A 26284-nucleotide genomic window follows, 5' to 3' on the forward strand; every position below is an offset into this window, starting at 1 on the left:
ACAAGTCTTTCCGCCTCCCCAGCCTGCCTGGGAGCTGGGAGCTGGATTATGGTGGCCTGAGCAGCAAACGCAGCCGCGGGAGCCCAGAGCCCCTGGCCCCTTCCCACCCTGCACAGCCTACCAGGAGGACAAGGAAAGAACCGCCGCTGACCTGCCATGCCTGCCCCTCCCAGCCCCCCAAGGGGCCTGAGCCACCCTCTCCTGGATGGCTGCTGAGGCTGGACACCGCCGTCTGGATGTAGCGGGGTCGGGGATCCATCTCTCTCCCCTTCTCTCTCTCTCTGCGGATTTCTCCTGACCGCTAGCCACAGCCTGGACCCGGGGGCTGGCTAAGGGGCCTGCAGGCTCTGGAGTCCTGATGCCTCAAACCTCACTTTTTTGAGGAGCCACTGCAACCAGCACCCAGAATTGGGGGGAGGCAGCAGGGACCGACGTGGGCCAGAGAGAGCCCAGCGGGCCTGCAGGCCAGGCCACCATGGCTCCAGCCCTGCCCTGGCTCCTGCTGTGGGTGGGCTCAGGGGTGCTGCCTATCCGTTGCACCCCACACGGCATTCGTCTGCCTCTGCGGAGTGGGCTAGGGGGGGCCCCCCTGGGGCTCCGGCTGCCCCGGGACACCGATGAGGAACTGGAAGAGCCCAGCCGGACGGGCAGCTTTGTGGAGATGGTGGACAACCTAAGGGGCAAGTCGGGCCAGGGCTACTACGTGGAGATGACTGTAGGCAGCCCCCCACAGACGGTAAGGACGCCAGCCCGGCCCTCCACACCACCTCCCCCTACTTCCCGCATGAGCAGAGGGAGACAGGGTGGGCATGCAGCTTGCTGGTCCCCTGCTAAAATGGGCTAGAAGGTGCAGGCAGTAAACTTTAGCCAGGAAGGGCACCCACACCTCCTCCCAAACTATTCCTGGGGTCAGATTGGCACAAGTCATCCCCAAAGCTCTCCTTTCTCATCTCCCTACACCTCACTGGCTTCCCAATCCCCCTTGTCCGGCTACCCTCCCTTCACCCCCTGCCTTACACACATACCCCTCTATAAGGATTTGGGGAAAGAGAAATACCCCAGTGGTGGGAACTTGACCTGGAGGGAGGTTCCAGTCCAAAGGGCTCTATGAACAGGTGTCAGTCCCTTTCTAATGTGGCCAACTCTCAGTCTCCCAAAGCCCACCTCTGGGAATCTTGCTCACCCAACCCTCTCCCTTTCTCTGGTCTTCCGGTCAATGTGGAGTTTCGACCATTGTTCCCAGCACCTTAAGGGCCAAGGAATCCTGGGCACATGTTGGACCAGCTCCTTTCTCCCAGTCTGAGCTGCCACAGGGACAGCAAATCAAATTGCAGAAATCTCCCTGACCTCCACTGGACTCAGAAGCCCTGGACACACTCTTGCCTTCCCCTAGTCCCTCCCCGTCTTCCTCTCTCCCTCCCCTTCACACGCTGCACTCAGCCCTCCCCCATTCCGTGAACTGAGCCTGGGGAAAGGACAAATTGTAAGAAAGGAGCCAAGACCCCTTGTAAGAATGATACTCCTTCCGCGAGCTGATAGGTGGTGCTGTGTGTATGGGAGGAGGGCTGACAGCAATTGGAAAAGCACTGCCAGCTCTTCCCATCCTTCCTGAGAAGCCTCCGAGGTACCTCCAAGGTGGCTGGTGGAGGCTGCACCCTCTGCACCTCTGTGCGTGGCTGTGGGAGTGAGGACGTGAGCAGCAGCCCTCCGTGGGGGGCGCTGTGTCTGACCTCTGCGTGCATTTGCCTCCTCTGTGGGTGAGCCTGGGCAGGGTAGCAGTATGGTTCTGTGTATGCTGGTGTGTGTCACCTTGAATCTGAGCCTGCACATCTCTGTGACCAGCCCCACCTCCCGGGATCTGTGTTGGCAGAAGCCTGTCCTTGGGAGGGTCTGTGAAGGTGGGAGTGTATTGATGTGCTGGGGGAAAAGCCACACTTCCCTGAACTTCTTAGACAGCTCTTACACTGGATCTGGGAGAAACAGAAATCACCTCCCAATTACCTGAGCAGAAGTGAGCCTTCCTAGGTCCATACCACACAGGCCTACCTCCTCGCTGATCCAAGGCCCTGGTCTTCCCCACTTACCTCTCCTTTTTGCTGTGCACCATGACTCCCCCAGAAATAGTCTCTAATGGGTGTGTGAAGCCAAGACAGAGCCTGAATCTAGGCCCCCAGCAGCCTGAGCCAACAGAATGCTAGGTATTATCTGGGAGCAGGGGATGCAGAGCCCTGGGATTGACTCCTGTTTCTGCTACTGATGCACTGTGCAAACCATTCACGAACTCTGTGACATGGATGCAGAATAGGGCTGCGGAACCAACAAGGGCTTTGGGGTCAGATAGACCAGGAGTCCCAGCTCTGCCACCCACAGCTTTTCCTTTTCCCAGCTGTGTGGCCTTGGGAAATTATATAACCTCTCTGAGGCCATTTCCTTATCCTTAAAATGGGTGAAATGAGATCTCCTTGGCAAGGTTACTGAGAATTAAATGAGACTATGTAGGTGAAAAGGAGCCCTGGTGGCACAGTGGTTAAGTGCTCCGCTGCTAACCAAAAGGTCGGCTTTGAACCCACCAGCCGCTCTGCAGGAGAAAGGTGTGGCAGTCTGCTTCCATAAAGCTTACATCCTTGGAAACCCTACGCGGCAGTTCTACTCCATCCTATAGGGTTTCTATGAGATGGAACCGACTCGATGGCAATGGGTATGTAGGTGAAAGGATCTAGAACAGTGTACCACATGATTTACCACCAGTATATGAAGTCACTTTTCCCTTAACATGTCTGTTCACTTCTGCCTCTTCTGTGCTATGCAATGAAGCATAAAAACTTGGGTGTTCCGGCACTGATTGCTGTACTTCCCTGGTCCCCTGAGATCAGGTGTATATCACCGAGCCCAGGACTTGGCAGAGAGTAATTGCTCAATACATGCCATCTCCTTCCCCCTCCTTCCTAGGAGGAGAGAAAAGGGGGCTTAAAGTTCAACACCAACCCAGGAGCGAGCATCAGGGAGACTACAATTAGAACAACTCTGTGGACTGCCCTATGGTCCTAACCTAGGCCAACACCAGCTGGAATCTGTTCTGTGCTAACTTTGATTCTCTCCTCAATAGTCTGCGAGAAGGATGTCCTTTCTCCCTACCTGGTGGGGCTGTTGTAACCGTCAACTGAGAACATAATGGCAGAGTGCTCTGAACAAGTAAAAGAGAAATCTGGGGAGCACTTTCTATGTGCTGGAATCCCTGGGTGATGTAAATGGTTAGCACACTCAGGTGCTAACTGAAAGGTTGATTGTTCAAGTCAAGCAGAGGCACACTGGAAGAAAGGCCTGGCAATCTACTTCTGAAAAATCAGCCATCAAAAACCCTATGGAGGGCTTTTCTACTCTGACACACATGGGGTTATCATGAGTCAGAGTCGAGTCTACAACGACTGTTTTTTTTCTGTGTGCTGGGGTATGGGACAGAAGACATGTTTTCTGCTCTTAAAGAGCTTAGAGTGGAGACAGCCTAGGAGTGAAAATATAAGTACTAGTCTAGTGCAAGATAATCCATAGTAGTGGTGCTCAGAGTGCAGTCCAAAGACCCTGGTCATGGGAGCCTGTTAGAAATGTAAATTCTCTGTCCCATCCCAGACCTTCCAAATCAGAATCAGCCGAACGCTTAACCACTGCACCACCAGGACTCCAAACACTCTCTAGTACCCTTTAATGGAGCCCTGGTGGTGCAGCAGTTAAGTGCTACGGCTGCTAACCAAAAGGTCGGCAGTTTGAATCCACCAGCTGCTCCTTAGAAATCCTATGGAGCAGTTCTACTCTGTCCTATAGGGTCACTATGAGTCGGAATCAATTCAATGGCAATGGGTTTTGGGATCTATAGTAGTACATAGTGAGTGCTCTAGGTGCTCAGAAGGTTGGAAAAATCAGGGAAGGCCTCATGGAGGGCATGCGACCCGAGCATGGTCTTGAAGGATGGACAGGATGGGGGAGGCCATTCTCAGTGGGAAAATGAACCTATCCCACTATACTGTCATTGCCTTGACTAGTATGTCCACTCCTTCCCACCCTATCCACCTTAGACTGGGAGAGGCCACAGTGAGTAAGAGAATGAGTTATGTATGTTTGGGCTTATGCATGTTTGTACAGAGGGCAGTGAGAAAACCAGTTCAGTTAATGCTGCAGGTTTGTGCTGAGACTGGATAAGTTTGAGTAAATAAGAGAAAGCCAAATTGCCAAAAGCCTTAAATGTCAAGCTAGAAGGTCTGAACTTTGGTCTGCACAGATAGGGGAAAATTGAATCTATTTGTGCAGGGATATGACATAAAGAACGTAATCTTTTAGGAAGAGACATCTGAATTTTAGAAAGAATGGAGCTGAGATATAAGCAGCCATTCAACAGTCTGTCACATTCAATGGTCCAGGTGTGAGGCGCTATGACAAGGATGGCATGAGGCTGTGATCAGATGGGAAGGAAGATGAGGATCAAAGGATATTGCAAGGCAGATGGGCAGGACTTGGTGACATTGTGTGAACAGTGAGGGAGAAGGTGTCAAATGACAATTTTGAGATTCTGATCTGGGGTGAATTGGAGGATGACAAGATCGTTGGTGGGAATAGTAAAGTTGGCAGGAGGGGATGGTTTAGTAGTACTAATATACAAATACATATTTGTACTTATTATTGCAGTTTATAAAGACTTTTTCCATACTTTCTACATATATTGTTTTTATAGAAATTCCTGATATATATACATATATACACATATACATGTGTGTATATATGTATGTATGTGTGTATGTATATATATATGAAAGGTTAAACAAGCAGCCAGATGGCAGGCCAGTAAGCTGAGCCCCATCTCATCCTTGTTCTTCCTACTATGCTATGTTTGTTTGGGGGAAGAAGAAGGAATATTTTATCATTATATCCTTCTTCCATTCTCCCATAACACCTACTCATCTCTCTCACTACACTTATTGTAACGTATCGTAAATGCCTGTCTTTGTGTTTATTTATTCCCTCATAAAACTTCAAGCTCTTGAGAATGTATTATTTATTTGTTTGCAGTGTCTTATTTCTCTTTGCATTCTAATATCTATCACAGTGCCAGACTCAGAGCAGGCACCTAAGAAATATGGAGTGAATAAATAAATACACTGTAAGGCATCTGAACAGAACACTGATGGACAGATGTAAATGCAGGACTGGAGCTCTTGGAGGAGGTATAATAGTATAAGCATCACTGACAAAACAGGATAATTTAACTGTTAAGATTGAAATCTGGTGATAGTCAATTCAGTTTATTAAATATTTATTGAGCACTTACTGTGTGCAGAAGAGAAAAAGAATGTCTTAGCCCTTGTTGTTAGCTGAAAACAAGTCAAGTCGGCCCCCACTCGTGGCAACTCCATGCACAACGGAATGAAACACTGCCTGGTCCTGCATCATCTCCATGATCAGCTGCAGACCAGACCTTTGTGATCCATAGGGTTTTCACTGGCTGATTTCCAGAAGTAGATTGCCAAGCTTTTCTTCCTAGTCCGTCTTAGTCTGAAAGCTCCCCTGAAACCTGTTCAGCATCATAGCAATATGCAAGCCCCCACTGACAGACAGGTTGGTGGGCCACACGTAAGGTGTATTGACCAAGAATTGGCATGGAATTGGAATGGAAGCAGAGAATTCTACCACTAACCATGAATGCCTTTGGAGAGCTCACAATTTGGTGTGAGACACAGACACATAAACACCTAAATATCTTGCAAGACTAAATGCATTTGGTGCAAATAGAAAAACATTGGATCCTGGAAGCACAGAGAAAGAAGAGGTTAATTCTAATGGAGCATTAGGAAAGCCTTGCTGGAAAAGGTAGTATTTGAATACAGCCTTGAAAGATGAGAAGGCTTTGCTATGTGGAGAGTGGTGGGGAGAAACACTTCATGGAGAGAAGCATGAGTTATGGTAAGAAGTTGGAAGTTATGGTAGGGATGCCATGAGGCTTAGTGGAGTTGGGATTTTACTCTGGAGGCAGCCGGTAGTTGTAGCTATATGAGAAGAGGGGTGGTCTTAGTTCTAGGAAAATGACTTCAGTGTGTGGGATGGTTTGGATAGACCAGAGCCTGAGACAAGGATGGTTAAAATAGAAGGGATTGAAAGATGGTGAAGGCACAACAGAGTCCCTGACGGAGCAGGAGAAAAGTGGGGTGCAGAACTCAAATTCTAGTAAAAAGACCAGACTTAATGGTTTGACTGAGACTGGAGGGACCCCAGAAGACATGGGCCCCAGACTCCCTGTTAGCCCACAACTAAAACCATTCCCGAGGCCAACTCTTCAGACAAAGATTAGACTGGACTATGGGACATAAAACATGCTTCTTAGCTCAAGTAGATACACAAGACTAAATGGGCAGCTGCTGTCCACAGACAAGATGAGAAGGCAGAGAGGGTCAGGAGCTGGCTGAATGGACACAGGAAATCCAGGGGGGAAAGGAGGAGTGTGCTGTCACAGTACAGGGAGAACAACTAGGGTCACATAACAATGTATGTATAAATTTTTGTATGAGAGACTAACTTGAATTGTAAACTTTCACTTAAAGCACAACAATTAAAAAAAAAAAGAAAGAGGGTTGTGGCAGTGAGGATAGATAGAAAGGAGAGGTCCTAAGACAGTCAGCATTCACATGTTGGTTCAACCAGTTGTTCTTTGTCCCTGATCAGATGTAAGGGTGAGGGTGAGGGAAGAGAAGATGATTTGCCTCCTTCTAGTCTCTCTGCCTTTGTTTGTGACAGAGAACACAGCAACAGGGGCCAGCTTTTAGAGAACAATATAATTTACCAAAGTCCCACATTTATCATTCTGCTTTAGCATGCTTATTTTGGGGATGAGGAAACTGAGGCTCAGAGAAATTAAGCGGTTTTCCCAAAGTTACTCAGCAAGGAAGCACAGAGCTGGAGTTCAATTTTCAGGTTTTTGGAGTCCAAGTCCAAATACTGGGTTCTTTCCAGTATCCTGTATTCTTAAACATATTGGTTGACTCTGAAATGCCTTGTGGATGTATCCAGCAACCAGCTGAGAATGGGCATCTGGAAACCAGGAAAGAAGTCAGGAATGGACATGTAGATTTGAGATTTAACCATAGAGAGGAGGTTGTTGAAGTCAAGTTAGCAAGTGGACTTAGTTTTTGAGAGAATGGAGAGAAGAGAAAAACAAGTAAGGAAACAATACTGGGTGTAGGGCAGGTATCAATGGAGCAAGAAAATATGATCAGAGACATAGAAAACTAAGAAGGGCCGAGTGGTTTCCACTCTCCTCCTATGCCCTGCCGCCTGCCACGGAGTCATTTTCAAACTGTTTTGCAAGTTTCTGTAAAGCAATCTGGAGCCCTGGCGGCATAGTGGTTAAGAACATGTCTGTTAACCAAAAGGTCAGCAATGTGTATCCACCAGCCCTTCCTTGGAAACCTACAGGGCAATTCTACTCTGTCATATAGGGTCACTATGAGTTGGAATCCACTCGACGGCAACAGGTTTTTTTTTGGTAAAGCGATGCCAGGATGAGGGAGGTTAGGAGAAAGGTAAGCAGGCAAGACTCTAGCCCTTCTACCCTTCCTGTCTCCAAACCGTCCCTGCTCTGACCTGTCCCCAAATCTCCCAACCCCCCCAGAATAGCCCTGCTTTTATTGTTTTTGTATAATGGACTTCTGGGACACACACACACACATATTTTAAGAGTTCTGGTGGTACTGAAAAGGTGGAAAACTAGTGAACTCAAAGAACCACCCTTGACTCAGACAAAGCAGGCAAGATTCCAGTTCCATGAGTTGCCTACGCAGTCCTTGAGACCACAACTGGCTCTACTGGGTGGGGCCTCAGGTTGCACTAGGACTTTTTAGACCCTCAGGTTGTCACTTCACACACTTCTCCCCCCTCTGGTTCCCCAGGGCAATAAAGAAAAAGTTTAGCTGGGAGAGGGAAGCATTGAGAAAGACTTTTCCCTCTCAATAAGACAGAAGGGGAGGAATCCTTCTTCGGCATCTCCAATAAAGAGCTAAGCAGAAAACTCTGGTTGCAAATCCAGGAAGAGAAACATCTCCTAGGGAAGCCCCCATACCTAGCAACTAACTTCTCTCTCTGCTGGGAGCCATCTCTCTTGGAGGCCTCGGAAGTGGAGGATTCTGGGAAGGAGTCAGACAATTTTCCTGAATTCCCTGAGATTCCCCTAGCAGGATAAACCCAGAGGGCTTGGAAGCATTCACTGATGCAGCTTGTCTGCCGTGTCCTCAAGTACTGTAGCCAGGTGGTTCCTGAGAGGGGAAGGTGGGGCCCTTTGAGGAAAATGATGGATCAGCTGACATGGGGAATCCAGGACTTCCAGGTTCTGTTTCTAACAGACTTTGACAAAGCCACAGAGTAAACTGGCAGAGCTCCCTGCTTCTCTCACCTAGCCTATCCTGTTTCAAGAGATCTCTTGACCTGTTATTACCCTGTGGTTACCTTCTCTGCTGCCCACTGGAACCCTACTGTGTCCAGGCTGGATCCTTGACTGATTCTCTGGGTCAGTGAATACCACCAAGTAGCATGAGTAAACCCTGACTACTCCCAGTGGCTTGAGCAAACGAGCCAGTGCACTGGGCATGACCAAGGTGCCAAGGAAGAGAGGGGCTTATGCCAGAGGTCAACTTCATTTTCAACTGAGGACAGACAAGGAGATTAAAGTCTGATAAGGAAAAGCAGATAGCTAATAGCTGCTCTGATACCTAAGTTACAGAGCAGGTCTCCAGAACCACCACAGGGAGAGGAAGGAGGCAGAGGAAATAAAACCCTGCCTTCAAACAGAACATCTCTGCTTTTTCCTTTTTGTATAGTGGGATCCTGTATAAGATCAGAAAAGGATACTGTTGCTTAAAATAGTAAAGACAGGTTGAAAACTATTGTCTTAGATCTGTTAAGAACAGATTCCTAAGTTTATTGACCGTTTACATGTATCATCTGCATTTGAATAGGAAGTTGATGTTAGTTGAGTGTGAGGCTGGGGAGAATTGAGGCATCCTGTCTAAAGGAGGAAGGATGCATTAGATGGGTTTGGGGTGATCCAGCAACCTTGGGATTCCTTAAAAAGCAGAGGTGGGTAAGTGGTACCAAGAAACCTGCTTGCTCCTAGGGACCGAGAGTAAAGTAGAAGGCAGAGGCTATGTCTGGGCAAAGGAGTCTATGTGCATAGGGGTCAGCTGACTTGTTCAAGGTGGAAGGAACCTGGACAGGACCCAATTACTGGACTCAGGTTTGAGGCAGGAGCCGTGTGCTCTTTTGGCCCTCAGCCAGTCCCAGCTGCTAACACTAGAGTCCCTGTACCCTTCCTTGCCCTTCTCTCAACCTTGAGCAAACTCAGACCTGGGAACATCCACTTAGAAAAGCAGATGGAGCTAACTCAGAAGGTTCTGGGACCAAGAAGTGCTGGAGTCCCTACAATCGTCTAAGAATCAAAGGACCTTGGGTGGACATTCAGTCAATGCTCACGGGTATGGTGGGCATCAGTTGTGACTGGTCATTGCCTGTGTACAGTATCAGATTAAAGTTACCTCTGCAAGGACCCTGGGGCTGAAAGTTAATAGCAGGGGTCTATGTCTGTAGGGGCAAAAGGAGCCCCACTAGCACAATGGTTAAGCACTCAGCTGCTAACCAAAAGGTCAGTAATTCGAACCCACCAGCCTCTCCGCAGGAGAAAGATGTGGAAGTCTGCTTCCATAAAGATTACAGCCTTGGAAACCCTATGGGGTAGTCCTACTCTGTCCTATAGGGTTGCTGTGAGTCAGAATTGACCCAGTGGCAGTGGGCTACAGGGGCACAGGGAACTGCAGGAAATAAGACTATTACTGTTAAAAAAAAAAAAAAAATCATCGTGGAGCACCCACCCAAGGCAGTTGTACTCTGCACACATGGGGTCACCATGACTTGGAATCGACTCACCAGCAACTAACAACTCAGGACTAGGTAATACATTAGGGGCTAATGACACAAACATGGTCCCTACCCTTGTGGAGCTCATAGTCCATGGACAAACAGACATTAAATAAATGATGAGTGTTACATAAAGAAGCACAGGTTCTATTGAGGACCTGCAAGAACAGGAACCTAATCTTGGCTTTGGGAACCAGGACAGGACCTTTGGGAGAAAAGATGTTTAAACTGTGACCTGAAAGTTGAACAGAAGTTGGACAAAACAGGGAGAAAACATTCCAGACAAAGGAAACAGCATTTGCAAAGGTCCAGAGGTGAGAGATCATCATCCTATTGAGGAAGATAGACAGGAAGGGGAAAAGTGACAAGAGGTGTTCACTGGAGTTGACCTATGTTTGTCCAGATGCCTGCAAGGTCAAGGATCCCAGGATTTAATTCCAGGTATTTTCTATCAGTTATCTGTTGCTGTGTAACAAACTACTCCAAAACTGTGAGGCTTAAAACAATAACCATTTTATTTCTCAGGAGTCTGTAAGTTGGCTTGTAGTTCTTCTACAGGTCTCACCTGGGCTGAGGGTGGACCAAGCTGAGCCTGCTGGGCCTATCCAGGAAATCTTTAATCCTCAAGGAGACAAGACTGAGCTTCTTCAGATATAGTCTCAGGGCAGCATTCCAAGGAGACAGTCCCCAGTGCACAAGTTCTTATCAAGCCTCTGCTTCCATCAAGTTTGCTGATATCCCATTGGTCAAAGCAAGTCACATGGCTAAGCCCAGAGTCGGTGCCAGAAGGGATCACACAAGAGCATGGATACAGGGAGGTGTAGTCACAATTACAGCAACAATCTACCACATACTCCTCAACATGAGAGAGACATAAAGGCCAAGGAGAAGAAAGACCAGACTTGGGGGCTGATCAGAACCAATGGATTCTTGTCCTAGCTCTGTGGCTTATTGTATACGATGGGTCCAGTTGCTTACTCTCTCTAGGTCTCAGTTTCTTCCTCTGTAAAATGGGAGAAAGACCCCTATGTCTCAGTTTTGTCTAAAAAGATTACTATACAAGAGTGACTAGATCTTCTCCCATTAACTGTGAGGCCCACACATAGGAAATGGACTTCCCCTTTAGGAGGAAGATTGGAGTTAAGACACCTCCCCAAACCAAAACCTGTTGCCATCGAGTCAATTCTGACTCAACGATTCCATGAGTTTCAGAGTGGAACTGCACTCCATAGGGTTTTTAATGGTTGTGATCTTAGTGGTGCAGTGGTTAAGAGCTAGGGCTGCTAACCAAAAGGTCAGCAGTTCAAGTCCACCAACTGCACCTTGGAAACCCTATGGGGGAGTTCTACTCTGTCCTATAGGGTCGCTGTGAGTTGGAATTGACTTCACAGCAATGGTTTTTTTTTTGTTTTTTTTTTATTTCTGCGTAAGCAGATTGCCAAGTCTGTCTTTTCTGCTGTGTGCCGCTGGGTAGATCTCAACCACCAATCTTTCAATTAGTAGTCAAGCGCAAACTGTTTGCACCACTCAGGGACTTTAGACACTTCCAGAGGCTTGTAAAAGTGGTAAAACATTGGGATAGGCTACCAAGAAAGGTGGTGGAGTCTTAATAACTAGAGACCTGTCAGAATCAGAAAGAGTCCCCATCTCTCAAGGCATGGAGAATGGACAGATGACTCCTAAAGGCTCCTTTCATCCATAAGAATCTATGAGTTGGGGCAAAAACAAGTGGGATTTGAGGAACAAAGAGCTCACCCTAAACTCGCCAGCTCCATAACTATCTCATCTCCCAACAGCGACTGCTGAGAACTCCTCTAGAGGAGCCTTGCTGTGTAAGAACCATTGGCAGGTGTGCCTTTCCCTGTGGGGCTTGTTAGTACTTCCCAAGAAGCTGCCTACCCTCAGAGGCCCCCTGGGACACATTTGTTTGTTAAGTGATTGGCAATGACCCAGCCCTGACCCCAGTCTGCAGCCCCCTAGGCATCTAAAGGCAATAGCTAAGGAGACTCCTGGGTCTGCCTCGCCACAAAGGGACAGGTGAAGAAGTAAGATGGCTCCAATACCACAGCTAGCATGAAGACATGCACCATAGGACCCTGAGTCAAACCAGGGGGCCAGGTGAGAGGGATGGTGTACAGGAGGCATATCTGAGCTAGAGCAACCCCTATAGCCTAGAAACACTCAGTTTGGGATCTCTTCCCTCACCCACCACCCCAAAAAACAGGGTAAATTAGGTCTTTCTCCTTTTTCTTTCCTTTAACCATTCATTCAAGAAATACTTATTGCCAGGTGCCGTGACATCTACTGCAGGATTAAAAAAAGATAGGGCTCCTTCTCTCACAGTTCACAGGCTGAGCAGCAGATTAAGTAGACTAAACTCCAAGTAGAAAGGAGGATGGTATAGGCAGAGTGAATGGCATAGGCTGCGAACAGCCTCTGGAGGGAGGGAGGGATCATGGCTGGTTTGAGGAGCTGAAATAAGGCCAGTATGGCTGGTGGGCAGAGTGGCTTGTGGGAGTCTAGGATAAGCTTAGGCTGGATCTATAGGCAAGGCTGGACCATGAAGGGCCCTGCAGGAAGACCAGGTTGGGGAACAACATAATGTCAGCTTTGGACACACTGAAGTTGAGGTTATCTCTGAGGTCGTTCACTATGTGCATCTAGAGCTCGAAGGAGAGGAATGGGCTAGAGCTATAAGCTAAGGCCACCACCCATCTGTCAGTTTATCATAGTGTGGTGGCTTGTGTGCTGCTCTGATGCTGGAAGCTATGCTACCAATATTTCAAATACCAGCAGGATCACCCATGGTGGACAGGCTTCAGCAGGGCTTCCAGACTGAGTGGACTAGGAACAATGGCCTGGTGATCTACTTCCAAAAACAGCCAATGAAGACCCTATGGATCACAACAGAATATTGTCTGACATAGTGCTGGAAGATGACCCCCATTGGTTGGCAGGCACTCAAAATACACAGTGGTCACAACAATGGACTCGAGCACATCAATGATTGTGAAGATGGTACAGGACTGGGCAACGTTTCATTCTGTTGTACGAGGTCGCCATGATTTGGAGCCGACTCAACCCTAACTAACAACAACAACATAAACTTAGGAGTTATTAGGACATATGTGATCATTGCAGCTGTGGGCGTGAATGAGATTGCTTAGGGAGAGGGTATAGCATGAGAGGAAGAAGGCCAAAGTCCAGTCCTTGAGAAGTGAGTCTGCAAAGCCAACAGAGAAGACATGATCAGAGAGGTAGGAGGAAAAGTACAAGATATGGTGACAGGGAAAGTGATTCAAGGCAGGAGAAATCACCAAGTGCTGATGCTCCTGAGAAGTCAAGCCAAGATGAGAACTCACTCAAAGAATGACTTTTGTAATTGGTGACATGAAATCATTGGTAACTGTAGTAAAGGAGAGAGGCAGAACCCAGTTTTAGAATGGGTTGAGGAGTGAGTGGGAGGTGAAGAAATGAAGACAGCCTGGCTGAGAACTTTGGTTGTGAAGGGGGAGGAGAAAGAGGGTAGCTGGAGGCAGATGTGAGACTGAAGATTATTTTTTCTTTTAATGAAGTGACTCTCAAGCATTTGTAAACACCAAGAGGAAAAATCCAGGTTAGGGGCTGGGGTGGTGGTGGTTGAATCTACCTGAAGAAAAAAGGATAATAGGGTAAGGTGCCTGAGAAGTGGGGAGGGAAGGGACTCCAAAGCCCAGGTGGAAGCTCGTACCTACGCCAGGAGGGGCAGCTGAGAGGAAGGAATGGCCAATGTAGCCATAGGCATCGAAATGATTGGTTGTGGGAGATGAGGGAGGTCCTGTCTCATGGCCTCCAATTCTCTGAAATAAGAGGTGAGGTCATGTGCTGAGGTTTTGGGCAGCATTCAACCCTTTCACTATATATTCTTTCAGGTTGCCCTTAAGTGCCTACCCTATTTCAAAATGAGTGCAGTGACTCAGTTCGTTTTGCCTAAGGCCCCTGCCCTATAAAAGGCCTCAACAGGAGCAGGAAGGGGAGAGAGGCGGAAAGGAGGCTGCCCAGTCAGGATACCCCACACAGCCATGGCTTGGATTAGAACTGTGGGAGGACAGGACTGGAAATTACTTCTCTTAGAAGCAGAATCACACTGCAAAGGACAGACAGTCAGACATTTGCTCAGGGAGGAATCTCAACTATTTATTTTGGTTTCCCTTTTTTTTTGTGGAGGGTGGTGAGTGGGAGGCAGAGAGCAATGGTGGCCAGGATCCTGGAACAGAGGTGGGTGAAGGTGGTATAAGGGGGATGGGAGTGGAGGGGTCATTCCTTCCTGGGCTAGGCCCCCTTTAGGGTGGAGCGGGGAGACCTTCAGACAAAGGAGAAAGGTTGAGACTGGAAGGGCAACAAGAGAGCCAGGGCCTCCTGGCTAGGGACGGAGTAGCCTGCAGAGACAGCTGCCCACCCCTGCAGGAAGGGAGAGGGGAGGCAGGTGCCTGGAACAGGTGGGACGGCAGGGACCCCAAGTAAAAGCTCCATGTTTTCCTAGAGCTGGCCAGGCACATACATTCCAAGTAGTCCCTCCCTTACATGGACCACAGGGACCAGTGCTGTAGGCGAGACCCTCTTTCTTTGGGGTCCAGTACTAGCAGGGATCCCTGTAAATGAGGCCAACCCCCAGAGCTGGGAGCTGAGTCCTAGAAAGGTGGGGGAGGGGGATCCTGGGGCATAGGTGGGTGAAGAAGCCTTTTTAATCATTAACCTGGTTGACTGAAATCTGAACTGCTGAGCTTCCCAGCTCTATTGATTTTCTCTGAAAGCACAGCATCTGGAGCTGGTGGCTGCTCAGAGACCAGCGAGAGGGACAGAGGGTAGAAGTAAGGAAAGAGGGGGGCAGGGAGGGAAATGGGAAGCAGGCCAGGAGGAGGGGGCTGGGAAGGAGGGAGAAGGCAGGATCAGAGGGCTGGGGAGATAGTGGAGAGGAATCTTTGGGGGCCTGGGGGAGGCCAAGAAGACTAAGGGGAGCTACGGAGAGGACAGTCATCATAGCCAGAGAGGCACCACTGAGAGCCCAGAGAAGCCATAGAGAGGATCTGGCAGAGACGAGGAAACTGAAGCCCAGAGAAGCATACTGACCCGTTCAAGGTGAGAGAAAGAGCCTGCACCAAAACCAGGGCCAGCTCTCACTCCACTGAGAAGGAGCCAAAAATAAGGATCCTGAGGTCAGGGAGAAGTTGAAGGGATGGACATGGCTAGAGAGAGCATTCAATTTACAAGTGGCCATTTTTCTTAGGACAGGGGCCTTTGCTCTTTTTGCCTATGAGGATACAATAGGCATTAAAATATGACTCTGGGCCGACTGAGGGAGGGGTCAGGGCAAGAGAGGAGGAAGGACAAGGCAGGGAAAATGCTAGGAGAAGAAGCTGCACAGTGAGAAACACCAAGAAGACACCTGCCCGTGTTAACTCAGCCAAAACCGAGGGCCCAGACTAGATGGGTTTTCACCAGGACATCATCCTGGGCTCCTAGCTCCCCACTACATCTGACAGTAGGAGTTATTGGTCTATGTCACCTCTCAGACAGAAGGGAGCCCTCCACAGGGAGCCACATTCTGGTAAGCAGAGTCAGAAACACATGTGGGCACCGATGTGCCATCCTGGTCCCCATAGCTCCCCTCACCCGTGCCAGCTCCTAGAATAGCTCTTCTTGGAGGTTAGATGAGCCACGCTGCCTGCTGAGGGAGATGCTTCCTGGGAGAACAGAAAAGGAGAGGAAGGGGCAAGCTCTGAAAGAGTATCAGTCAGGTATACAAAGTGAGCAGAGGGCTATCTGGCGGTAGAGAGGAACAGGAATGAAGATAAAACACACATACACACGGAGAGATAACGTGGCTCAGATGAGAAAGAAAATGCTATGATTCTACAGAGAGGAGCAGACAAAAGGTTTCTGAGGCCGTATTGAGGACACCATATGTCTCTAGATTCTGACTGTGGTCACGGTACTAGCAGGTGCGGCCTGTCCAGTCCTGCGTCATGGAAGCTTCACCCTGGACATTACAAAGGGAGACTGTGTGGCTATCTGGCCTCCTGTCCATAACGTTTTTTCTTCCCTTTTCTCTGACAGCTCAACATCCTGGTGGACACAGGCAGCAGTAACTTTGCAGTGGGGGCTGCACCCCACCCTTTCCTGCACCGTTACTACCAGAGGCAGCTGTGAGTTCTGGGGAGAGCTGGGGGGAAGAACCCTTCCAAGGATCCAGGGCTGAGAAGGGTCTAGGGAGGGGTATAAAGAGAAAGACTAGATCCTCAGATGCTTTCTTCCTGCTAGGTAAGGGGAAGAGAAAAGGGGAGAGTGACCAAGAGAGAAGGGTGAGCTTCAGGAGGTATACTATGGGAAACGGTAAGCTGAGAGGCAGCCAGGGAGTGCTTCAGTACTGAGACAGGGCAGCTTCCTGTGGGAGGTGAAGAGAGAGGGAGAGCAGCCCCACAGTTCACAGAGCAGCCTCACGGGTCTTTCCTAGCCTTTGTTCCCTCTGCCTGAATGGCGGGTGAGGAGGGCTTCCTCCCACATCCCCTCCATGGCTGTTTTCACGGCAATACCAACTAAGTCTAGGCTGAACAGGCTGCAATGATAGCTCCCTTTGCTGTTCTCACCGCTAGGGCTCAGGGACCACTCTAGGTGGCTTTGCACAATTCAGTGAAGTAAAGGAAAGAGCCTTCCATAAATCCCACCACCTGGACCAATATCAGGGACTGAAAGCTAAAATATCTCCTCTCCGCACCTCCCAGAGTTCTACCAGCTGGATTCAGCTTACTGGTGGAGGGGAGGGTTGACGTGGGTTTTAAAGGTCAGAGAGGCAGCGAATGATGATCTGGGAGCCCCGTTAGCATAAAAGCAGGAAGAGGAAGTGGCCAGAGGACATCTAATGTCTGAGACATTTCTGTGTGTCAAGACGTGAGTAGAGGCTTAAATCCCATTCTTGGACTTCTAGGCAGGTGCAAAATCCAACTTTACCACGTCCTGTCTTTTTTGGCCCCTTCCCCTTTTACTTCCTGATCTAAAAAAAGCAGTCAGGGAGTGGGGCATGGTCGGGATCAATGAAAGGGGATTCGTTCCAGTTCCTTTGTATCCCCTTGCTGCCCCCCACCATGCACACACAAGCCTGGCTAGTGGTGTGATTAAACATAGTTGGTGGTGTCACATGTTTACGAGCATGTTTCACACAAGTGGTGTGCAGTACCTATCTGCTCTGCTGAGATACTTATGCAAATCTCTTCTCTGGAAGAACTTGCTGCAGAGGTTCCACATTCCCCTGCCTGGCACTTTCTCTACTAGTCAGATGGTACCACCAGGTCCCAAGGCAGCAAGAGAGTCAATGACTCCTTTTCTCTGGGAGCTTGATGGCACTGGGGGATGGGGGTAGGGCGGAGAAGGAGATGCTTACTATCTGTTCCTTCAGCAGCAACAGGCACAATACACAAAGCCTAGGCTTGTTCCTCACAGGGGGCCTGAGCCCCAGATTGGGGAACATGAGCCATGGAAGCAGGAGAGAGCCCCAGCAATAGCTCCCTTCATCTGTGTGCAAGGTGATCAATCTAAGGGTGTTCTGTGGAACAGCCAAAAGGCAGACTAGTCAGGGATGCCACTGAAGTAAGGTTAGGCATTTCGAAGGAGACTTGATGCTGGATCCCTATACCAGTTGTTGTGGCTACGCATCCACGAACCTGCTTCCTTTCCACAGGTCCAGCACATATCGGGACCTCCGGAAGGGCGTGTATGTGCCCTACACCCAGGGCAAGTGGGAGGGGGAGCTGGGCACCGACCTGGTGAGCATCCCCCATGGCCCCAACGTCACCGTGCGTGCCAACATCGCTGCCATCACTGAATCAGACAAGTTCTTCATCAATGGCTCCAACTGGGAGGGCATCCTGGGGCTGGCCTATGCAGAGATCGCCAGGGTGAGAGGGACAAGATCTGGCCCTACACACGCCCTCTGCACATTGCACACTGCATGCTACAGGGAAGGAGTTGGCAGACAGAAGGGGAAGGAACAAAGGGAGGGAAACACATCAGTTTAAAGGAAGATTATTTAACAAGGGGCTAGGTGGTAGTTTGAATTTCATCCCTAGAGAGGGTAGAACTATGGTAAGAAGTTGTGATAGGTACAGGAATAGACTGTGGTTCCTATTTACTCTAAGATCTTTAAGAATACGAAGAGGCCCCATATATCTACAACAGGTTAGGTATCTGGGGATCAAGATCCTATAGAGCTATAGCCCATCAGTACTTTCTACCTGCACTGCCAATGTGTCTTACTAACCCCTTCTCTACCAAATCTCGGTACTTCAAGATGGTCTTTCCCAAGGATCATCCCTCAAGTTTTTGCTTTTGCCTTCCAGTTTAGGCAGGAAGCTATCCTCTTTCCACCAAGGTCCTGTGTGAGGATTCACTCTGTCTCTTTTCGCCACAGCCCGACGACTCCCTGGAGCCCTTCTTCGACTCTCTGGTAAAGCAGACCCACGTTCCCAACCTCTTCTCCCTGCAGCTCTGCGGTGCTGGCTTCCCTCTCAACCAGTCAGAGGTGCTGGCCTCTGTAGGAGGGAGCATGGTGAGTAGGTCCTCAGAGGAGAGGTAATGGCGCTGGGCAGAGAGATTGGTGCCATCTCCTCCACTCCAAGGCTGCAGCAGTTTGGGCTCCACTATTTAGAATCAGGAGAAACCCGTTATCCTCCCCACCTCTACCTACTTTTCTTTTTCCATCCTTTTCTTCTTTGCATTACTCCAGAAAGGATCTGAGAAACCTATCTCAGATGGATCTGGATAGGATCAGAGATGATTAAATGAAAATAAGACCCACCAAATTAAGATTATTCAGTCTGATGATCAGAAGGCAGAGATCTAGGGAGGTTAAGTCTATTAATTTAACTAGGACAATGGTGAACGGTTCTCCATCTCCAACAAGCAGAGAAAAATAAAACTTATAATAGAAGCAAATAATCATTCATTCAACATTTATTGTGCCAGTTTCGGTTTAAATAACTTTATATCAAGGGTTGTGTGATTCTGAAACAATTAAAAATCCTGGAAAGTCATTTCCATTGAACACATTAAAGAAACTATAAATCGCTTTGTGGCGTGATTTGATTGGAAGCAGGAAGATGAAAAAGGTCATCTACAGAGAGCCTTGACATCCCAAGAAATCGCCATCCTAGTGCTTGCTTCCCTCTGTGTGGTAACACGGGTGCCTGCCTCTTTTTCTCCCCAGATCATTGGGGGTATCGACCACTCACTGTACACGGGCAGTCTCTGGTACACACCCATCCGGAGGGAGTGGTATTATGAGGTGATCATTGTGCGGGTAGAGATCAATGGACAAGATCTGAAAATGGACTGCAAGGAGGTAACAAAACCAGGGGCAGCCAGGGCGAGGTAACGGAGCAGGCAACACAGCATGAGGCTAAGATCCCGGGTTATGAGGTTGGGAGGATGAGGCAGAGAAGCAGGACCTGCGGGAAGGGTTGGGGGCTGAGCCTAGGACAGTCACGAGCTTAATGGTCTCACAGCAGGGCCTGAGGCTGGGGGCTAGGGACCGGCAGAGAACTCACCCAGGAACCAAGTGGCTTATGGTCTAGTAATGATAAAAGCATGGAACTAGTTACAAAGTCTGGATTCTAGTCACTGCCTTGCTTTATGGCCTTGGGCAAGTCGTTTGTGAGGCTGTGATATGACACAGTAGAAGAGAGTGGCTTTGGAGTCAGAAAGACCTGGGTTTAAATCTAGCTCTGCCATTTAGTAGCTATATACCCTTAAGCAAGTTACTATCTGTGTTTCAGTTTCCTCATTTGCAAAACAGAGGTAAAAACAGCTTTCCCAAAGATGGTAGTAAAGACCAGAGATAATGTTTAAAGTGTTTATCCCAGTGCCTGCCACAGAGCAGCTACCCAACAAATGGTAGCGAAACAATTTGGGTCTTCCTTTCCTAATTAGGAGCCCTGGTGGTGCAGTGGTTAAGAGCTTGGCTGCTAACCAAAAGGTTGGCAGTTCGAATCCACCAGCTGCTCCTTGGAAACCCTATGCGGCAGTTCTACTCTGTCCTATAGGGTCGCTATGAGTCGGAATTGACTCAGGAGCAACGCGTTTGGTTTTTGGTCTTACCTAATTAGATTCTTCTGTATGTTAAATTACAATAGATACAAAAGTACTATGAAGAGTTAAAAGCACTATACAAGGTATTTTTATTTTTAAGATTTGGAGACTGTCACCCACCCAGGATAAGAGCTAACATTTACTGAGTGCTTCCTATGTGCCAGCTGCTATTTTAAGTGCTTCAAATGTATTCATTCATTTAATCCTTATAATAACCTTCTGAAGTAGGTACTATTATTATCTCCATTCAGAAGATGAAGAAACTGAGGCATAGAAGTAACTTGCCCAAGGATACACACCTAGGAAGTGGCAGAGCCAGGATTCCAAACCAGGCGAGCCCCTCAGATAGTCCTCACCCCTCCAGCTTAGCCAGAGCCTGGCAACAAAAAGGCTGTGGAGTATTCTAACCCTCTCTTCTCCCTCCTAGTACAACTATGACAAAAGCATCGTGGACAGTGGCACCACCAACCTTCGTTTGCCCAAGAAAGTGTTTGAAGCTGCAGTCAAATCCATCAAGGCAGCCTCCTCGGTCAGTGGGACTAAGGATAGGGGTACAAGAGATGACACAGAAAGCAAATGTCAGAGAAAGTCAGCGAACGCCACATTCTTCAACAAGAGCCATGATATCTACCCTTAGAACCTTCCACTTAGATCTCCTAAAAACGTTCTCTTATCCCTTCTTTATGAGCCTCAGTTTGCTCATCACACAATCTCCCTGATACAAATTTTTTACTTCAGTCTCCTGATCTCTTATTCTAATCCTTGGGTTGTAGTCTATCTTTCTCCAGTTTGGTTATTCCACTGGAGGAGCGAACACAGGCCCCAGTCAGTTATCTGAAAATGAGAAATGGTGAAAGAGTTTCTTTCCTCATTGTTATCCCTTTCTTGCCAACACAGACGGAGAAGTTCCCAGACGGTTTCTGGCTAGGGGAGCAGCTGGTGTGCTGGCAAGCAGGCACCACCCCTTGGAACATTTTCCCAGTCATCTCACTCTACCTAATGGGTGAGGCCACCAATCAGTCCTTCCGCATCACTATCCTCCCACAGGTATGTCCCCACCTCCAATCGGTGGGATCCCAGGAAGAAGAAAAAGTACACACTAGGGGCTAGTGAGCAGATACAGCTTTCCAGAACTAGGAGACGAAACACATGAATGTCCAAAGATAAAGGGCCCTTGGAAAACCCAACCCCGCAGAACTCAGGGATGGCAAAGGGAAGAGCTACATAAGGGCAGAAATACCCAAAAGATAGAGACAGGATACAGGATAGAGTGAGAAAGACATACTCTCACCTGTGACTGCTTACCCCTAGCAATACCTGCGGCCCGTGGAAGATGTGGCCACATCCCAAGACGACTGTTACAAGTTCGCCATCTCACAGTCATCCACGGGCACTGTTATGGGAGCCGTTATCATGGAGGGCTTCTATGTTGTCTTTGATCGGGCCCGAAAACGAATTGGCTTTGCTGTCAGCGCTTGCCATGGTGAGAGCCAGGGATGAGGGCGTGGGGTCAGTCTATCCATGTTCAACCTGTCCAGCAATTAGGACACCTGGGAGCCTGCCAGTTTGGGAGGTAGTAACAGTTGCCTGCAGCCAAAGTCAACATACTGTGCAAACGCTAGTGTTAGTACTTGTCCTTTTCCTTTACTGCCTGGCTTGGTGACCCCTGCCTGGCTTGGTGACCTCTGCTGGAAACTCAGAGGAGTAAGAGCTGCCTAGGCACCCTGGGGAACTCTAGACCCAAGGGCAGTAGGCTGGGCCTCTGGTGACCCTATCAGTTGCTGTATGATGAGGCTGAGTGCCCAGAAAGTGGGCAGATGGCAGGGTCCTGTGGTTGGCTTTCAGCAGTGACAGGTGAACTTACTAGGGGTATATAAGGGACTGGCTTTTTGTGGTCAACTCAGAACTACTTTTAGGTATTATTCCTACTAGATAGGTATAAAGGAAAGGGTTGTTGTTCCCAGTGACCTGGGAGGGGAGACATGCCTCCATCTGGCATAGGCTTTCTGTCCTGCTCCTCAACATCTCCAAGGAAGGAGATTCTACAGTCTCACTATCCAGAAGTTCTTTATGTTGTATAACCCAAACTGCTATATGACAATGAGAGCTGCCATTCACATTTGCCCTTTTCCCAGTGCACGACGAGTTCAGGACAGCAGCAGTAGAAGGTCCTTTTGTCACGCCAGACATGGAAGACTGTGGCTACAACATTCCACAGACAGATGAATCAACCCTCATGACCATAGCCTATGTCATGGCTGCCATCTGCGCCCTCTTCATGCTGCCACTCTGCCTCATGGTGTGTCAGTGGCGCTGCCTCCGCTGCCTACGCCATCAGCATGATGACTTTGCTGATGACATCTCCCTGCTGAAGTGAAGGGGTCCATGGGCAGAAGACAGACATTCCCCTGGACCACATCGGTGTGGTTCACTTTGGTCACAAGTAGGAGACAGCAATGGCACCTGTGGCCAGAGCACCTCAGGACCCTCATCCACCCACCAAATGCCTCTGGCCTTGACAGAAAAGAAGGCAAAGCTGGCAAGGTGGGTTATGGGAATTGCACCCTGTGAAATAGGAGAGGGAAGAACCAAGTGCTCTAGTGGTGGGAATACTCTTGGTCACCATAAACTTGAGTTGGGAAATTCTGCTGCTTCAAACTTCATTCCTGAATCTTTGCCCACCATCCCTGTAGCGTCTCCAACCCAAAGTATTCTTCTTTTCTTAATTCCAGGTACTGGCATCACATTCAGTTTACCCCAGTGTGTGTTTCTGTGGTACCCTGGCAGAGAAAGGGCCAATCTTGTTTTCCTGCTGGCCAAAGTCAGTAGGAGAGGACGCATAGTTTGCTGTTTGCTGTAGAGTCTGTATAAACAAGCCTACACTGGTGCAAAGATTGTCTCTTGAATTAAACAGAAAATAATTAGATTGAATATTTGTACAAATTGGGGAGGTCCGGAAGAGGAGAAGGCGAGGGCTTACAAAGACAGGGAATAGTTAGATAGCTAGGATCAAAGGCAGAAACAACCACTGGCCAGTTCCAGTTTTAGACCTCATCTCCTAGATAGAGTTTCATTTCATACGATGAGTGTTGCATCCCAGTGTTTTCTTTTCTGTGGTTGCAGCCTGACCAAAAGTGAGATGGGAAGAGGGCTGACCTAGCCAAAGAGCACTTTTTAGCTCTTAAATGAGAAGTGCCCACTAAGAAGTTCCACTTAACAAATGAATTTCTACCTTACTAATTCCACTTGTCTTTACCTAAACCCTTTATTCTACATACAATAGGTAGCACTGAAATATCCCAACCCCCTAGGCCCCAGGTGCCCTATGGGAGAGCCAATGGAATATAGCAGGGCTGGTTCATTCCCTCCCCCAAATCCTTATTCCTCTGGAGCTTTGCAGCCAAGGTGCTAAGAGGAATAGACAGGAGACCTCTCCTACCTAATCCTTGAAAGCAGAATCCTGAAGATTCACTCAATAGGTATAGGGTTGATGCCCTATACCTCTGCCTGGATTTCTTCCTATTCAGCTGTAAGTGCGGTAAGATCTTTACATAATACAGATCTGTTTCATTGCCTTTACACCCTAATGTCTCCTCCATTTATTTGGTTAAGGCATCCCACAGTGGCACTAGTATTATACCAAAAGTGCCAGAAACACAGCATTTTCTGACTCTAGCAACATCATCTTCAGTATCGAGGCTGCCTGGAAGAGGATGGCAGCCACAGGGCTTCCTTATTTCCTTCACCGTAAGAGCCCCTCATCATTTCCCCCTATCCTGCTGTCTACTCTCCACTCCAGGTAGTACTTGGGTACCCAGACTGGTTCTTGGGCTAGATAGTGGGGACCAAGTTCATTTCCTCCCTATCAGTTCTAACACAGTAGACTGATACCAGTGTTAGTGGGAAGAGCTAAATTTTTCTGATACACCCACTGCATCCTATCTGGTCAACACACTGCTTCCAGGTATGGGACCTGCCTAGTATGGGATTACCTGACAAGGGAGAGGGAAATACAAGGAGGGCCTCTACAGTTCCTGGCCATAGCTGGCTGCCCACAAGCCATAAACCAATAAAACAAGGATACTGAGTCACAGCTTTTTATCTGGGTTCTCTTCATTCCCTCCGCACTTGGTGCTGCTTTGGCTGACTGGGAACACCCCATAACCACAAAGACTAACAGGAAGACGAGACTGTCCACTTCCAGCTCAGAATTTACTGTGTAAATAACTTCCAGAATTGCTACCGTGAAATGAAAATGCCATGTTCTCCTTTATAATTTCTACCCATGTTGGGGAAAACCGGCTTTTCCCCAGCTCTTTCCAGGGCATAAAACTCAAACTCTTTATTAGTAAGTCCTACTGTCCTGTTGTTATTATTTTTTTTTTAAGGAGAAAACTGCTTGTACTTATTTTTCTTTTTACAGTTATTTCCTTTCTGCCCTGCAACTATGAACTCTAGGTGTAAAAAAAGAAAAAAATCTTGACAATGGGTTCTTACTTGTAAAAATATGTATTATATATCTCTATTTTTTAATTCTACCCCTGAAAACTGACGGTCCCATCTCCCCCCTACCTCATCTGGGGCCTTTCCCATTGGCTTGCATGGTTTTTACCACTGCAGGCCAGTGGAAAGAGGGAAAAGGGAGAACAAGGGTAGCTGAAACTTAAGTGTTGCTTTCTAATTGTTCCTAAACAAGAAAGAGAAAAGAGCAACAACAAGGCCCCAGCTCCCATGCACAAATCTCCCAAACACTTGTCCTCCTGCTATAGTTGACTTTCCAGGGACTTTTACTAGCAAGCAAGCTAAGGTCCCCTATGTACCTCCTCCTTTTTTTTCTATCTACTCCTATGGCTTCAAAGATTTTTGGAAAAGAAACAGAATATTCTTTATACTCATCTCTAATTTCTAAATTTTCAGAGGATACTGAAAAATATTGCAGGTGGCCCAAAGGCTGCTGCAAAGAGAGAATATTAGATTACAAAATAAAAAATGAATCCCCCAAATGAAAAGAACAAAGGAACTGGTCTTCCATTTTGCCACATTTCCTGTTCATAACAGATACTAAACGGGAGACATTAGTATTTCATTAACCAGAGAAAGTGGGTCTTCGGACCTCTACAACAGTGGAGCACTCAGGCTATTTCAATCACTCTGCAAGACACCAAGGAGGACTCAGGAAGTCCAGCTCCTTAAAATGATGTTAGTCAATAAACCTGGGCAATTAAGGCAAGATAAAAGAAAGAATACATCCATGAAATGAAAGGCAAGGATGAAAGACAGAACAAAGACAGAAAGGAGAGAATTTAATTGGACCTGAAAGGAAAAGTCTTTGCCACCCTGGTGTGTATCGCTAGCATGACAAGTATTTCCAGGTCCCAGAAAGGGAAATTCAACTGTTAGTAATATAATAATGTCCTTCCCCTGGAAACTTTTTTTTTTTTTTAATTAACAGTTTTCAGTTGATTAATTTCAAAAGAGAAGGAAGCTGAAACCATTTCTGGTAGGAGTAAAGATAAAAAGGACAGGAAAGGATTCAATGTTATAACAGACTCACAGCTTTTCCCAGGTATGAAACCTAAAAACCAGAAGGGCTTGATAATCATCAGTGAAAAAATGATCTACTTCCAGAGAGCTATCCACAGAGCAAAGGATTCATAAACTTGAAATCCAACCTTCCTTATTCGTATCACTCTGGTCTGCATTTTTCCCAGGACAGGAAACATGTCCCCCATAGCTTTCTTGTTTCTAAAATTAAAACCTAGCATTTCAAGATCATTCTGCAAGTAATTTTGCACAGACATCTCCTCACCCCAGTGCCTGTCTGGAGCTCACCCAAGGTCACCAAACAACTTGGTTGTGAACCAACTGCCTTAACCTTCAGGGGGGAGGGGGGTTAGCTAGACTAGGAGACCAGAAGTGGAGGGGAAGAGACGAGGACTTCACAAGGTTGGCCTGTTAGAGCTTCAGTAGAAACCAACTCAGTGGTAGCCAAGGGATAGCTTGGCCCAGGAAAAACCTGTGGGTTCTGCCAGTTTCTAAATAGAGACTGTATCCAGGAAGTAGAGTGAACAGAAGATCGTGGGGGGTTTGGGGGAAATGGGACCTGATTATGTTGTTATTCTTGGACTGTGAATTTTGCTGATGTAAAACAGAATATTCTCTAAACCTAATGTCTATGTACAAATAATGAGCGGTAACACAGTAAAATATTCAATGAAAA

At 47.8% G+C, this 26284-nt stretch overlaps 1 protein-coding gene across 4 annotated transcripts; it reads left to right on the top strand.

Moving 5' to 3' along the window:
• Positions 1-26185, top strand: BACE1 (beta-secretase 1). 4 transcript variants are annotated; one of them, XM_004385675.1, is made up of 9 exons: positions 1-736; positions 16042-16130; positions 17660-17876; positions 18389-18526; positions 19184-19318; positions 20492-20593; positions 20962-21111; positions 21376-21547; positions 22200-24306. In XM_004385675.1, exons 1-9 carry the CDS (start codon positions 476-478, stop codon positions 22439-22441), a joined length of 1506 nt encoding a protein of 501 aa, XP_004385732.1. In that variant the 5' UTR covers positions 1-475; the 3' UTR covers positions 22442-24306. The 4 variants fall into 4 exon arrangements, with proteins under 4 accessions (XP_004385732.1, XP_004385733.1, XP_004385734.1 ...); XM_004385676.3 differs by having other exon boundaries at positions 473-736; positions 18464-18526; positions 22200-26185; XM_004385677.3 differs by having other exon boundaries at positions 473-736; positions 17660-17744; positions 22200-26185.
• Positions 26186-26284: the final 99 nt, after the last annotated feature.

The sequence above is a fragment of the Trichechus manatus genome, unplaced genomic scaffold (genome assembly GCF_000243295.1).
Source record: "Trichechus manatus latirostris isolate Lorelei unplaced genomic scaffold, TriManLat1.0 scaffold00143, whole genome shotgun sequence".
Lineage (NCBI taxonomy): Eukaryota > Metazoa > Chordata > Mammalia > Sirenia > Trichechidae > Trichechus > Trichechus manatus.

What these genes read in the sequence shown, in the direction of transcription:
- BACE1 (XM_004385675.1), top strand. Translation starts at nt 476, where the DNA reads ATGGCTCCAGCCCTGCCCTGGCTCCTGCTGTGGGTGGGCTCAGGGGTG. An exon ending in TGAAAATGGACTGCAAGGAG is followed by an intron (nt 19,319 to 20,491) that starts GTAACAAAACCA and finishes TCTCCCTCCTAG; the next exon opens with TACAACTATGACAAAAGCAT. An exon ending in TGCTGTCAGCGCTTGCCATG is followed by an intron (nt 21,548 to 22,199) that starts GTGAGAGCCAGG and finishes CCCTTTTCCCAG; the next exon opens with TGCACGACGAGTTCAGGACA.